Raw genomic sequence first — 17,117 nt, 5'->3', positions numbered from 1 at the left:
TATAATATTATTTATATAATATTATATTAGATGCTCTCTGATGTTATTTGTAAAATATTTTTATAAATGTAATAATTCTGAAATATATTATATATATTCAATAGAAAAATTTGAGAAATATCTTTTTTTGAACGACTTTATGATTTCACCAAAAGATGTCTTTCAAACTTTTAGAAAATCATCTGAAAATTGTCCTCTTTGAGACATTTTTTGGAACATGTACAGTTTGCTATTTATAGCAAACGACTATAATAATTATTGAATAAAACATATTTATAGAAGCACTCTATCTGCTTAAATCAGCGTTTAAATTTATTGTTGATAAAACAAGATATCTTTTTTACAAATTTAAACAAATAAAATACATTTTTGAATTATTAAGAATGAAAATAATTAAATCAAAATAACTTAAAGTTAGAGAATGTACTATACAAACATGCGTGTTTAGACATAAATTTGATTTTACGACTGTAAAGAAAAATACTCATATTATATAAGGTGCATTATTATGTTGTGGACAATTTAATGTATCACCATTGCTCACAGTTTTAGAAATTTCGACAACTGATTATATCATATATAAGCAGTAATGTTGTTATATTCATAATGTCGTATTTATTTTGATATTAGCAAATGTATAAGTAAATATACACTAAAAATTTTTTACAAATTTTATCTAGATCTATGACGTGAAATAAAATTCACGCAAAAATGATAGAAAGCTTCTGCTCAGTTTAATCTGCTCCACCAACCCAGACAGCTGATGCAGTTATTATATACGCGACATACAGTACGCAATTAATAATTAAGTTAAATTTATTATTTGTCCATAGCATAGATGTACATATCATTTGTTAAAGTTATGTTAAAACTAAAAACTATATTTTATTAAAAATTATGTCACATAGGAATAAATTACTAATTATTAAACATTTCGTATTATACTCTGTTTCAGGTAGAAAATTTCTTGAATAATTTTTTTCAAGACATGGACATTTTGAACGAAATTCAAACACTGATAAAAAAGTGTAAAGATGTAATAGAGGAAGACATAGACACATTTAAAAGGAGTTGGACTGATCAGATCGATCAAAAGAAAATGTTTCGCAAAATATATATTTACCTATAGAACTTTCTAAAATATTTTTCTTATTTGTAACTGCTATTTTGTGAATAATTTTTTACCTATTTTTTATTATTTCTAATATTTTCAATATTTTTATACTTTTATTAATAATTTGGAGAAATTATTGATAAATCTTTTAGCATACATTAACTTTCTGTGTAATTGAAAAATAATTTATATAATATTATCAAGAGATACAATAGTGTCTCGCGCCAAGTATACACATCCGTTCCGCGGAATATAATATTAGACACTCTCTGATGTTCTTTGCAAATATTTTTGTAAGTGTAATAAATCTGGAATATTGCGTTTGGTACAGAGTAAAATTCAATAAATTTTTTTGCTAAGACGCTTTTATGACTTTACTAAAAGATTTCTTTCAGACTTGCTTGAAAAACTTGCTCTTAAAATTGTATTTTAACACTTTTTAGAGTTTATACAGTGATATTTATATCATTGACTATATGCATTTATGTATATTCTTATATGTATTGTCTTCGTCTTATGCACATAATTGATTGATATCATAAAACACAAGCATTTTTGCATACTCGCTGTTTGAATCAGGAAGAATCTCGTTTGCTTACAAATCGATTGCCTACCTTGCTAAAAATTCTAAGCATGTCCATATATGATTTTGAATAGCTAGTTAGATGTGATTTCTTGTACTGGAAATCCTGTTATCCAAAGTACATTTCCAGATAAGTTCCACATCAACTCTTGTCTGCAAATCCCATTCTGTCCGATGCATATTTGGAATGTCAAACAATTCAAGTCAAATTTGTTGCACGGAAATTCTGTTATATCCCAATATTTGGAATTCCAGGTATATTCCACGCCAACTCTTATCTGCAAATCTTGTTCTATGCGATGCATATTTAAAATTTCAAATTCAGGATAAATATTTATCGTCTATTATCTGTTTTCAAATGAGTACAAATCTTCATGTAATTACAGATCTATCTTTCATTGGGAAATCTATAAGAAGTTACTAATTTAAATACAGGAATATATTGAATATATGAATATATGATACTATATGAATACATAAACCGTGTATTATTTCCTAATATCAGTAAATCAGTAAATCGTAAATTCCTTGCAAATTGCAATATCTAACGTATTTAGAATTGTAAACATCAGACAACATTTTTATCTGGAAATCCAACTATATATGTACCTCCAGTAAAAATTTTTTTATACATAAATATGTAAAAATATATATAAAAAATGTTCTGACCGGCATGATTTTAATAATATCCACGCCAGGAAACAAGAAAGCAGCTTTAGAATTTCAAGACGCTCGAGTGCCAAAAATAATCTAGAGGCGAACTTCGCAGCTGGTTTGTTCCGCAGTAGACATACAGCCAATCGAGTGCCTGATCTGCCAGGATAAGCTTTCGCATATCTGTGCTTTTTCTAGAGAGTTAAAGAGCGTAACGTTCCATATCATAGGAACAAATAGCGCGAAGACTACAAAGAAAGAGGAAACGGACGTGGCGAGCTTTATTCATGCCGAGTATAGGTCGATGTTTCATCTTTTACTTCGTGTTGATATTCATCGTATGTTTGGCTAAAGATGCTCACATGTGAGTTCCGCATTGCGTTGTAAAGAACACAAGTCATGAATGTGCTTTAAATAGATATTATAAATAAAAAGAAAATTAAAAAATTAGAAATATAGAATAAAAATATTAGAAAAATTAGAAAATAATATTTACATGCAAGATTATATTTAGAAGATTTGTTTTTAATTATCTATTTGAACAAGTTTATATACATAAAATAGAGATAGGCTAAACTAATTTGTTAATTAATTATTATATTTATCTTTATAGTGTATTTTAATTTGTATTGCTTATTATTATTATATTTTTCGACTACAACTCTAATTAAATCGGTGTACTTTCCTGGATATTTAAATTAAATATTACAATTTTTTAATTCTTACTAGCGTGGCCAGATGGGCGGATAAATTGGGAAATGAGTTATGGGAACTCGCGAACGAAATGGTCCGGCCCGAGGAATTGTTAGAAGTGAGTATCCGTATTTACTTGAGGTAATAAATTTCAAATACTGAGAATTCAAGAAATCTTTTCTATGTAACATATTTTTACTTGATTTTATCAAAACAAAAAAAAAGTCGAATTACAATATTTCTTTAATATAATTTTGTAATTATTTGTAAAAAGCAAATCTGCATTCATTTTAATATTTAATTTATAATTCATCACAGTGAATTTATTATAGCAAGAAGAAATATATCTTATTTTTTTAATGATATAAAATTCTTTTATATAATTTTCTAAACATCTTTAATTTATATATTTCTAACATACTGCGGATAAAACATAATAAAAAATATTAATGTTAAATAAATAATTATTAAACAAGTAGTTAAACAAGTAATAATCCTTTTAGAAATACAAAAGCATGAACGCACGAGTTGAAGATAAGTCCGGAGAAGAGTTGATCAACATAATTAGCGAAAATGTAGGTAGGATGTTGCGTCGAAAGATGGACGCAGTTACCTGCATTCGAATAGCAGCCGAAGAGGCTGCGAAGAACTGGGACCCATCTCTCCTAGACGGCAACTTCTCCTACGTTTCCAGTAAATGTAGTCCTGTTGATTCAACAAACAAGAACTCAACAAAAAAGAACTGTAACATTCACAAGAAGAAAGAGGACGCGAATGTGTTCAGGTAAGCAATTTGCTCTGCCTCACTGTATCTTTCTTCTCTTCAAATTGCCATAAGAATTAGTTACGGAGTTATTATTCATACAGCATACTTTATCCTCAGGATATCCCAAATTGTCGCAGATGACAAAACAATCTCCCATAGATATCCTATCTGAAATATCAAAAAATATATCGTAAAATATTTTAAAATATCCTATTAATATCTTATCATGTTCAAATCCATCACACAACACTCCAAATATCCTATGGTCCAAAATAAGTAAAGGTTTACAGTTGGAGAGTATCAGAACTAAAAGATTAGAAGTAAAGAATATGTCATAATTATTTTGGATATAAATGATACGAAGTATTGCGTTAAGATATATTAAGATATACCTCAAATGAAGCTTACAAAGATTTTATTATATTAAATTATACTAAGGCTGTATTCGAAAACAATGTCCGGGTGTGTATCCTTGTTTAATATTAGGTGAACAATAAAGACAAAATAATATACTCTGCAAAGGCGCTACACTACAGAGGTATTCGGATAATGTTTCCGAATGTAGCCTAAGAATATATAAATTACAAGATGTGACATATATTATTTCAAATTAATCTTTTATTCCATTATATAATAAATTCTATGTATAATAATGGGACAATAACATTTTCCTCGCTTCCATAATATAATACCCTAAAACATTTCCCTTTTATTTTAGATAATAATCGCATATATACACACATATATATATATATATATATATATATACTTGTGATATCTCATAGAGTTGAACATCTCACAGATATCGTTTAAGTGGATCTCATACATGTAAACATCTTTTGGATATCCGTTGGATAATTTAGACCATTCACGAATATTACAAGATTATTGCATATCCTAAAATGACGTTTATTGGATATCTCTAGAATAAAGTGTGCTGTGTGAGTAAGATTAAAAGGCAAGAATTTTTATGGAATTTATATTAAAACTGAATTATACAAATGAAACGTTATTATAATAACAAAAAATCAAAAAAAAATCAGGGCAAATGAGAATTATTATAGAATGTTATTAATAGCGGAGAAACTCTTGTTATCATAAACAACTAGGCAACTAAGAAACTTAACAAAAGTAATTTTTTTATTAATTCTATAGAATCTTTTTTATTTTTCTGCTAAAATGTGCGTAATTAAACTGACTGTATATAAAATCAGGAATAGGATATTCTATTGATTATTATATTACATTTTTTCTTACAATTTTTCCCGGCGTAAAAACATTTTATTATTGTAACATAATTACACGATTTGTACGGTATTAGTCAAATTATCAATATTAGTAAGATAAAAGGATCATAAAAATGTTTTTAACAAAAAAATAATTAATTATTCAAATCTATAATTTAAATACAAATATTTTCTACCCCTATTTTCTACTCCTATTATTATGTCATTCTCAAACTTCTAGTTGTAAACATTTGTATTTAAATTAGATTTGAATAATGATTGAATGTTTTTTCACAAAAAAGAACTAGTATTTTATGCTCCTTTTCTTATAATTTAATTTTATTTATAAAGCCTTTTTAAATTTAAATTTTATTATATTATAGAATATAATTTTATATATACACTGTATGATTTGTAAATTTAATTTTGAGTTTTATTTCTGCTCAAATAACTAATATTTTACACACAATCTCAAAGAATAATTATTTATACAAAACTAATTTAAAACAAAATTATTGTTAATAAGTATAAACAATAAGTATATTGTCGAAAACAGAAAATAAATCACGTGAAATAAATCGACAAAGAGATATTACGAACTGATTCTAGAGATATGGAACTGATTTCGGACTCGCATTTCTACGACATTCCGGTAAATACGACTTATTCATCAGTTCATATACCAACCAATGTGTACGATCTCACGGAAGATATAAAAAAAGATATCGCGAGAACTGAACTGTTGGATGATATATTTCGTCAGAATTACGAATCTGATCCGGCATTGTCGTGGCAATACTTTGGTACAGTTACTGGTGTACTCCGACAATATCCTGCTATGGAATGGCGAATGAATCTCAAAGACATCAATAAAGATAACAATAACACAATATATGATGATAATATGATAATGATGGTATATGATGATAATAATAATAATAATGTTAGCAAAAATAACGAAGACATCGATGATGATTCTCCTGCTGATGAATACGACTGCAGATTACGTAATTGGTTTATCGAGGCGGCCACATGCAGCAAGGATATGGTGATCCTAATGGACGTCAGTGGCAGCATGATGGGCTTTGGAAAGACGATTGGTATGGGAGATTAGTTTTATTGAATGGGAAGTGTATAGCTAAAACTTTTATATCAATTAATTAAGTTTTATCGAAAATTTTAAAGCTTTAGATAAACAAGACGATGAAACAAAAAATTTTCAATTTGATAAATTAATATTTGTTATTTTTAATTGGTTTATCGCGACTGTTAATTTTATAATTAAAAAGTAATTTAATATTGAGAAGAGTGTATTAATCGCTTCGTTTTAATAAAACAATTATGTTATGGCAGCAAAGACGACAGTGAACTCGATTCTGGATACCTTATCGAACAATGATTTCGTCACACTGCTAAAATACAATAACGAGACGACCGAATTCGTGCCATGTTTTAAGGATATGCTGATTCAAGCCACTCCAGAAAATCTCGATGCATTCAAAAATTCCATGGACAAAATTAATACAGATAATGTCGCCAATTTCACGGAGGCTTTCACTAAAGCATTTAGTCTACTTAAAATTTATCGGGAGGAACGCGGCTGTAACGTTGACTCACCGTGTAATCAGCTCATCATGCTTGTTACTGATGGTGTTCCCGGAGGACCATTGGGGAATAATCTAAAGGAGGTTGTATAACATAATTATTTGATTGAATAAATCCAGCAAACGAGAATAGATTAAAATGGATTTTGTTCTATCTGAATGCGTATTTTAAATAACGAATATTTTTTTTGGATTCAATTGGATTGAAAAACTACATTTCCTATTCAAAATTTTGAATTGAACAGTATTCACAATTGTGTTTGTGTGCACAGAAAAAGCTAATATTATTTTTAGATTGAAAGACATAGAGATATGCTCCAATTTCTATAAATGAATAAAAATGCATTCAGAATTGAAAAGCATCGTCATTTATTTTAACATTCATGAATCATATTTCTAAAAATCTGAATCCATTTCAATCCATTCTCTTTTGCTGAATAATTATTTCTGATATATAAGTTCTAAATTTATATTCGAATACAATATTCAATAAGAATATTCCTATTTCGATCGAAGTGAATGTAAAATACTATTATATTTATAAAGAAGGAATTATAAATGTTATTATAAATTCAAAAGAATATTTACAATCCAGCAAACAAGAATGGATTGAAATAATGAATTAAAATGGATTCAGATTTTCAAAAATATGGATTCATGAATATTAAAATAAATCTTAAATGCATTTTTATTCATTTATAAGAATTGCATAGAGCATATCTTTATAATGCCTTCTAATCTAAAAATAATATTAGCATTTTCTGTGCACACAACGCATCATGAATACTGCTCAAATCAAAATTGTGAATAGGAAATACAGTTTTTCAATCCAATTAAATAAAAAAAGTTTTTATTTAAAAATGGACCATAAATGTGTGCTACTTAATTTATTCAAAATAATAAATAGGAATTTTTCGTTTTAATTCAACTAATTATTCAAAAAAGTTGTAAAAATAAATAAATTGAGCTATGTTCTTTAATTTTTTTTTTATTAGAAGTAAATTGAATGATCGATGTGAACACTCATAAACCAGCCCGAACATTATGCTGATTGCGACGCGCATCAGCCAAGTGCATCAGCCAAGCGAGATTAGGTTATCCGATTCTTACCCAATGTTGTCTCATAGTAATATAAATTATTTACATTTTATGATATCTGTTAAAAATATTTTTATTATATCTATATTATTTTATGCGCTGTTTAGCTGGTTATAATTGAAGTTGATAATAAATAACACACTTATCAATTGAAGAAGTGGTATAGCGGATAATGCAGAAAATTCCATAATCCAGAGGACCGAGGAACACTAGTCTGTAACTGTCTTTACACGCCTATCGATAGTTGTCGGTGTTATTGCGTAACTTTTTTACCATATAAAATATCTGCGTAACAACACCGATAAAGCATGTAAAGACAAGTACAGAATAACACCTCAGATTCGAATCCCACTAAAATGCGTTTTTTAATATCAATTTGAAATAATTAATTTCAGGTATAATTACTATAAATATCTTAGGAATAAAATCCTTAAATATGAATGTTTTTTTTTTTAATATTAAACTAGTGTCAGCGCAGATCCAATCTATTTCAATCATTTCGAATTCAATTCATTTCAATCCATTTTTATGGATTTAAAGTACGCATTTAAAAAATTTTAATCCATTTTTGTTTACTGAGAAGAAATTTATTTTCAAGTTGTTTTATTTTCTATCCATTTCATGAACAGAAACGAATTTATGTTCTGAAATATCAATTTATTTCAATCCAGTTCCGGTCTTTAAATCGCGAACTGGATAAATTAAAATAAATTGTAATTTTTTAATTCATTTCACTCCATTCTTGTTTACCATTCGCCTTTATTCTTTTCTGTTCTGAAAAATTTTCTATACAAGAATGTGTAAATAAAAATAACAACAATATCCAAATAATCCAAGATCATTTGCAGATGATGCAATAAACATATCGATGCAATAAACATATCGATGAAATAGTTTTAAAAATAAATAATAATAATAAAAATTTTTCTGAATAAATATTACTGTATGATTGTGATTTCTATTTCTTTTATTTTAGGTATTCAAAAAGTGGAATTGGAATGAAAATAGTACTCATATACCGGTGCGAGTATTCACATATCTTATAGGAAAGGAAGTGACAAAAATGGATGAACTCCAGTGGATGGTAAGATCGTGTCTAAATCTTGGCAACTATACGCAAGTACGGACTCAGGAGGAAGTGCGCGAACAAGTGCTCAAGTACATTCCAGTCGTAGCACGTCCTTTAGTACTTCAGAATGTACATCCTATCGCGTGGACGCACGCTTATACTGACATCACGGTAAGAAACAAAATTTTTAAAAGGTCCAATTTTAATCTAATCTTTTCCCGTCATTCTGTGAGCAATTCAAAAAAGTTTTTTAAATGATGATAAATTTATGAAAAGTATATTGTAAAAAAAAATTATTAATATACGAGGATTGTTTGAAAAATTTTGAATTTCAACATAAAGATGACATTACTCGAACAAAGTTATTCTGGTACTACAATCGTACATGCTTTGAAAGATACTTGTGAAAATTGTAGCTATTGTTGTTGTTTGACAGTCATTTGTGTTAGTCCATGTCAATGTTTTTGTAAAAATTAAAAAAGGTGAATATTGACGATCGCCGAGTGTTGGAACAGATATCGTTTAAAAGGCTAGTTATAGGTATAAGTATTGTGAAAAAAATATTTTAAATATAAGTACAGATACATTTTTTATAATTACCCTAAGTATAAGATATAAGAAAAAAGTATTTGAAAATTTAGATATTTTTTTAAGTATTCAAAAAAAAAGAAAGAAAAGAAAAATGGAAAAAAAAGAAAAGAAAAAGATATAAATAGCGTAAAATATACTACATTTTATTTGTTTGTTTTAATACATAAAAGAATGTCTTGATGATGATTATGTAAAATTAAATATAATTACATATAGAATATGTTCAAATATGTGCATATTTCATATGTAGGATATGTCTTCAACCTACGAGATCACTTTTCGTGAACAGATAGAATGGACTATTGAACTGAACTGAATTGAAAGTCTTTTACCATTTAACAATTAATGCTATATTTTAGGAGATTTAATTTCGAAATATCATTAAATATGCACATATCGGCACTATCACCAAATATACGCCCATCGGTCGCAATCGCTTGTAAAGGATTTTTCGATTCAGTTCAGTTCGTGAGTATCAACTTGTGAAAGGCGATCCCGTAGATCGGAGACCCTGTATATAATTATATATAATTTTATATAACTAATATGAAATTACATAATTTTAAATATTTTTTCTCCCAGGCGATGAAATGAAAATACTTATACAAAGTTAAGAATTAGAGAAGAAAGATAATTTACAACAATTAAAAATTAAGTTTCTAATATAATATAAAGTAAATAATATAATATAAAGTAAAATGTATAAGTATCTAAAACTTAAAAGATTTGTTTATCTAAAATTCTTGTGTATCTAAAACTTAAAAGATAGCGTACCAAAAGTGATACGGATACAGCTATTTCCGCCCGTAAAAATCTAGATAATACAACACTTAGGTATAACTGAAATATCTAAATATCTGTATCTAGATATTTTTATCTAAATACGTTCCAACACTGGTGGTTGCCATGACGGAAATTTACGAATTGCGCTTCGAATTGATTGACCACCCATCACCAGATTTAGTAGCATTTTTCTATTTCCTAGGATCAAAGTTCCTCCTAGGCTCGGAGAACAGAAATTTTCATCAAACGAAAACACTGACATTTATTATTTAATATAAATCTAATGCAATTGTATCACAATTTGTGTATAACAAATATTACTCATTTGCTCGGTTTAAAAAAAATTTGTCTGAAAATTAAAAATGATATTATAATTTGTGATATGAAAAATCTAAAATTTTTAGAAGAAAAACAATTTTAAAATTGTAAATTTTAATAATATTTATATATTAGTTTTTAAAATAATACAATTGTAATTTATTTGTTACTACAAATTTCATCTTTTCATATCTTCTACTATGTCTTAATGTAAAAGCGAAAACATATACAGGGAGAATAAAATAAACATACGTAATCCCATCAGAATCCAGCACTTGCCGATTGACTGTGGTGAGTGATGAAGCATGGGCAACAAAAGTCGCGACTGGAAAAGTATCTGAAAGGAAAACGGATGAGCGTGCAAATAAACGAGAATGCAATCTACATACAGCAGATTTAGATACGATCAAGAAAGAAATCTCCGCTATCTGTTCCTAGGTTTTCCAAGCACTCCGTGTAGATTTATATCATGCAATATCTCCCTTGGAACAAATTCCTGTATATATTTAATCTTTCCAAACGGGAATAAAACTTACGCGACGCAACTTTGTTAAAATTCTTCTTTTAGAAAAGATATATTTAAAAATATTTTAAATTAGTGGATATAAATTTCCAACTTTGATCACTCTATTTGATAATTCGTGTAAGATCAAGCGAGATAATAAATAATGGCATATTTAATTAAATAAACATTATTTTTTACTGATTTCAGAATCAGATTTGAGAATCTTTTGAATATCTCGCTCAATCTTAAAATCAAAGCTTAATATCTAGAGGAATTAATTAACATAGTTCGTTGAAGTGTCGATTCGGAGAATCGACTGGACAAACATCCACAAATGATTTATTGCTAGACATTGAGATATGATTAATCGATGCGAATGGTCTTTGGTCGATTAGTTATCATTAACAAATTGAATATTTCAAGCTAGATACCCTGTTTGCTGGGCTTCATTAATTTTAGTTTAACTCATTTCTTTTTTATTTATTTCCCATTATTAGATCAGTATTAGCTGCTGTATAAAATATTCAGGATTAAGCGGACAATCAAAGACCTCGAGTCTTTAAAAATATCACTGAACGATGAGATTTCTTAAATCAGATTTTGATTTAAGAATATTACACGCGATGAAAAATATATGTTTCTGTAATCAATTCTCGTGAGATTTCAATTGGTTCCGGTATATGCTCTATATACCTCGATATTGAAGTGCCCGAGTGAATTAGATAACGTGGCCCTTCCCTTTTGTTTCAACCTATCGACGTATTCACTCCTCTTAACGAAAGAAAATTATAAAGGAGGTGATATATTGCAATCGAAAAGTGTTTTTCAATTTCGCAATCGCTTTGTGTAGCTACAGAAGGATAAGAACATTGAGAAAGATTTATCCACCTTGAATATTATAACCCGGCAAGAATGGCAGAACAAGAATGGCAACAGACTGTTGACTTCCATAAGCACACCTGTGTTTGATCGTAAGAGCAATAGCAGCAACATGACAGATGCGGTGAATGACACACTATTCGGCGTTGCTGGCACAGACGTGCTGATTGATGACATTCGCGAACTTACGTTGCCATATAAACTCGGCGTGAATGGCTACGCCTTTATTGTATCCAATAATGGCTATGTGATATTGCATCCAGACCTCCGGCCAGATTACAAAGGCCAGCTTAAATTGAACTATAATAGCATCGATCTTACGGAAGTAGAGATACTTGATGACGAACGCGAGCCGAGGTATATAACGCAATGTTTCCGTCATTTAGTATTATAGTTTCTCTTCTCCATAAATAGATAAATACAAAATATTGAATTAATTATTTAAAAAAGTGAAACATTTTATATTTTAATCGTTACATTTTTTTTATTATTATCTTTTATTTGAAGTATTTATTAATTAAAAATGGACACAGGAATCCGGGACCCGAATTATTGGAGCTGAGATCAGCGCTGGTGGATCACAAGCGAGGTAACATGTTGGGGATTCCCGTGAAATTACATTATGATGATAATCGTCGGGTAAACCTTGAGAAACGTGATTATTTTTATGCGCCCCTACCTGGCACTCCATTTAGTCTTGCAGTTGTTTTATCAAATTATGGAACTACCTGGATTAAGGTATTATAGAAGTAGTATCAGAGCAATTTCACTATCTTTTTTAAATAATCGCATTTAAAATTCTATGTACAATTAATTATACTAATTAATAAATGACATACAGCATGAATTGTATCAAGTAATAATTATACACACAATTGTGCTCATGATATTGAATATTTTCTCAAATTATTGTATGTCTAATTTTTCAAGGTCGGCGATGAGATTCGCAGAAACCAGAATATGAATGTGAATGTGTCGGATTATTTTATGGGCGATCATTGGCGCGTACATCCTAGCTGGGTATATTGTCGTTACCATTATTTGGAAGGTCATGAGTTCAATAAACCGGAAGACGAGTTGCGTCATTTCTTGGCGCTGATAAACCGTCCTGGTTGGCGCTGGTCTGAGCAATATGAAGCTTATTCATCTATAGATGAAGATGTTGATGAAGAACCCAATTGTGGCAGACAAACGCTCAAACACGATGACTACTATTGCAACAAAGAACTTATGCAATTGCTTGTATTTGATGCTAAGGCGACGAACAACAGCTTTCGTGATGACTATATGGAGAATTTATCTTCAAGGGCTTGGGATCTCGTACATCACTATGGTATTTTTATAAGATTTATCGCTACGCAAAGCGGGCTGACCAGGTGGCATCATCTTAAAACCAGCAAACTGCCGAATGTGGATGACAGTGTTGTTTTCGGTGATCTTCATAGACGAGCAGTGAATGAACCTTGGTACAAAGGCGCGATTTTTCAAAGTGAACTAGATTCCGAAAGTATTTATTTATCTGGTAAGAATTATATTTATTGTGGATAGGACATACAATAGAATTTTTTTATAATTAATGTTGTGCGTGTGTTTGTGTATTTTTTTAAAATCAATCGTGAAATCATCTGTATGAACTGACATAAAGTTTTTTAATGTGTATATTCTTTATTAAATTGAGGTCCAATTAACAAACATTTCGATTTATCTTTCGGATCCTCTTTAATGTAACTTAATACATACAAAATATATTGTCTATCCGCAAAAAGTTAATCTCTCTAAATAAAAATGTTGTGAAGTATAATATAATCAGAGAAGAAATGAAGTTTAATATTCTCATATTATATTTTACAATGTTTTTACCATTAAAAGAGATTAACTTATTGCGAATAGATAATATATAGGAGAATTCTATATGCATTAAATTATATTGAAGAGGATCCGAAAGATATATCAAAACATTTGTTGATTAGATCTAGGCATTATTTCACGATTGATTTAATTTAGCTGAGTCTAAAAAATAATCATTAAATTTTTTTTTAAATTATCTTTTATAATCATTCTGTGATTTATTTAAAATCGACATTTATATAATTATTTATTATATATAATTTATATTTGAAATAAGTAGTAGTATAATTATTTGTAGTAGTATATATATTTGAAACAAAGTATATTGCAGTTCCATGGGAAGCAGGCGTGGATGCGATAGTGACTGTTTCGATGAGTCTATCGCCTAAGGATGGCGGTAAGAAAGCACCAGCGGCTGTAGTGGGTTTTCAGATGCCGATGAAAGATCTGTACAAGCAATTCATTGCATTAATCTCAAACAATCAGACAAATACGATAATAAATTGCATCCACGATTGGATTGACTGCTACCTGCTAGACCAAAACGGTTACATAGTGATCTCAGACGAACATAATGACACCGGACAATTTATGGGCACTCAGGAGGGTGCCGTCATGCTATCCATGGTCAAACAGGGTCTTTATAATCCGATTGACATCTTTGATTATCAAGCATGGTGCTGTAATGAGATTGTAAGTAATATATGTCAAAAAACAATATGATAATCGATAAAAATAAAAAATATTGATTATATTAAAAAAGATCATATTTAAATAGATTTCACAGAGTTGAGTTTTTAATCATTATAAAAATTAAAAAGGATTTTGTATTTGGTGAGAGAATAAAAAATAGCATAAAAAATAAGTTGTTCTCAAAGCTTTTCTATTATTATTCTTTTTTATTTAAAAAAAGAGGATGCTTTTTTACAGAGCCGCAAATTGTTTCAGCTAATCAATAACTCTGCCAACATCTTAATGGAACCGTTGCAACATGTTGCAAGATTATTGCTCTGGTTTCTGCTGCGGTTGATATGGTACGCGACCCAGTTTGTAAACTTGCCCGGCATTCATGGCAAAGTCCACTTCGATGAGGATGCACCAGATCCGCCGCCACCACCAGAACCACTTATTGATTACTATTCCTGTGATCAAAAGCGAACACTCTATATGTTGAATGAGACCGTTGCTGCTAAAGGCGTCACCGATCACTCCGATTATTGTTCGCAGCCTTTTTACGCTCAGAGAGTAAATATATTTTAATAAAAATATTTTTTATTTTACTTGAGATGGAGAGAATAAGATTTTACGATTTTTATACATACTAAACAATATTACAAATATATTTTTATCTATTTAAAATTTATTTTATGTCTTGTTTGCAATTACTAACATTTTACTTTAATTCTGATAAGTGTGGCTCTAGCAGTTTTTAATAAGTGTAGAGACTTAGCATAAAACTGTAATTACAAATCACTGTCATACAAATATCATACTTTTTAAGATCAACAATCTTAAAATAATCATAAAATTAAGTAAAGTACAAAGAAAAAAGAAGTATGCGTGAATAATTAAAAATGATTATTTGTGCATATCAATAATTATTAGATTATTGTACTATCAATAATTTTACAATTTGATAATTATACAATTTACGATGCATCAGAATAATGCATTTAAAGTGAAGTTAATTGAATCAGTATGTTAATCATCGACGAACGTTGATGAAAGAAGAAGTAATAAATATATCAAAATTTTTAATATTAGAATCTAAATTAAAACAGATTTATGAGAAATTATTTCTTAATTTATTAATGATATTTTTGATATGATCTTTAGAGTTGATTGATGCTCTTTTGTAGTTTCCTATGTTCTTTATTTTTCAGTTTATGAAATGATACAGCAATCGAATAATTGAAAAAAAATAATCGTCTGTAATAATTACAGGTTGCACATACTAATCTGTTGCTAGTTGTGGTGAACAACACGTATTCAACGTGCTTGGACATAAAATTAGAAGTAACACCTGTCAACATCTCACCCTTTGAGTACGCAAATAACACGAGCGACAAACCCTGTCACAAAATTTCATTGAACACTTTAAAAAGACGCAGGCTGAGTTGCTTCACAGAACATCCTCTGGAACATGTGACTTACGGCTGCGGAGCATCTAAACTGATGGTGTCTTTGTTACTGTTATGTATCACTGTTGCTAGGATTTTGTATATCTTCGTATGATAGCATATTAGCCGTTCTTGGTAATTGTATTGTTTTTTATAGAAAATAATAAGATAATAAGAAATGAATAAAAAAATAACACAAGAAGTATAAATATTTATCCCCCAAATATAACTTTATAAATTATTTAATAAAAAATAGCTCTATATATATATATATATATATATAATTCTTTCATGTAGAATATTAAATAATACTCTTTTAAAATAGCTAGATATTTCAATATTTTGAATATATTTTAGCGAGAATTAGTAGTATATCTCTTAATTTATAATACTTAAGCCGGTATTCATAGTCCGTTTTTATTACAAGATTGTCTTGAGTAATATCTTAATATGGATCTTAATATGGATATCTGTGATTTTTTTTTTTATGGCAGCAAATTGATTTTATGACATAAATCGGACAGAGTCTACTGCATAACCTGACGGTAAATTGGCAGCAGAAACCGAGCAAAATCTGCTATTTTCATATACGGTCTTGCTACGAGATAGACTTGCTTCTCGTAAGAAGAAAACATCCAAGAGTTCTATAAGAATTAGCATATGTAAATCGAATAGGCAAAGTTCCTAGAGATTTCCAAGTTCTTCCAGAGTGTGCTTTCTGAATCTCCGAATATTTTATTTTTTTTTTTTGATAATTTTATTAATTTCTCATGTACGAGAGCCGTTTGAAAAGTTGTGAGCCTCAACATGAAAATGGCATTACTCGTTAAAATCATTCTAGTACTACAATTGTACATGTTTTGCAAAATATCTGTGAAAAATTGTAATCATTTTGAACGCTCAGTTGTTGTTTGACATTTGTGCTAGTTGATGTCAGTGTTTTTATAAAAATGGAAAAAATATCGACGATTCCACAACAAAAATTTACGAATTACGGTTCGAATTAATTAACTACCCGTTAATTACCCGTATTCATCAGATTTAATCCCCACATTTTCCTGTTTCCTAGCTAGGCTCAAAGTTAGGAAGACACAGATTCATCAAATGAAAACACACAACCCACACAGCAAAAATTGATCCTAAATACATCCTACAGATATATATCGAGGAATTTTCAAACATCCACCAGAATATGTACCTAAAAAAACTTAGAAGAAATTTAAGATATACTGAGGATGTATATATATATATACATATATATATATA

The 17,117-nt window shown here is 29.0% G+C and overlaps 1 protein-coding gene across 1 annotated transcript in view; it reads left to right on the top strand.

Moving 5' to 3' along the window:
- The window catches only part of LOC108689512, a 24,208-nt gene extending 8,242 nt beyond the window's left edge, over positions 1 to 15,966 (top strand). Inside the window, 17 exon segments of the mRNA XM_018196291.1 lie at positions 419 to 431; positions 433 to 462; positions 464 to 498; positions 2,592 to 2,633; positions 2,635 to 2,715; positions 3,081 to 3,162; positions 3,548 to 3,828; positions 5,646 to 5,940; positions 6,031 to 6,136; positions 6,390 to 6,724; positions 8,715 to 8,978; positions 11,855 to 12,240; positions 12,417 to 12,621; positions 12,814 to 13,405; positions 14,063 to 14,424; positions 14,680 to 14,976; positions 15,676 to 15,966. Coding sequence (XP_018051780.1) covers positions 419 to 431; positions 433 to 462; positions 464 to 498; positions 2,592 to 2,633; positions 2,635 to 2,715; positions 3,081 to 3,162; positions 3,548 to 3,828; positions 5,646 to 5,940; positions 6,031 to 6,136; positions 6,390 to 6,724; positions 8,715 to 8,978; positions 11,855 to 12,240; positions 12,417 to 12,621; positions 12,814 to 13,405; positions 14,063 to 14,424; positions 14,680 to 14,976; positions 15,676 to 15,966 — 3,697 coding nt within the window.
- Positions 15,967 to 17,117: the final 1,151 nt, after the last annotated feature.

This window comes from Atta colombica, unplaced genomic scaffold (genome assembly GCF_001594045.1).
Source record: "Atta colombica isolate Treedump-2 unplaced genomic scaffold, Acol1.0 scaffold27, whole genome shotgun sequence".
Taxonomy (NCBI): Eukaryota; Metazoa; Arthropoda; class Insecta; order Hymenoptera; family Formicidae; genus Atta; species Atta colombica.
This window is presented reverse-complemented; position numbering and strand designations above follow the sequence as displayed.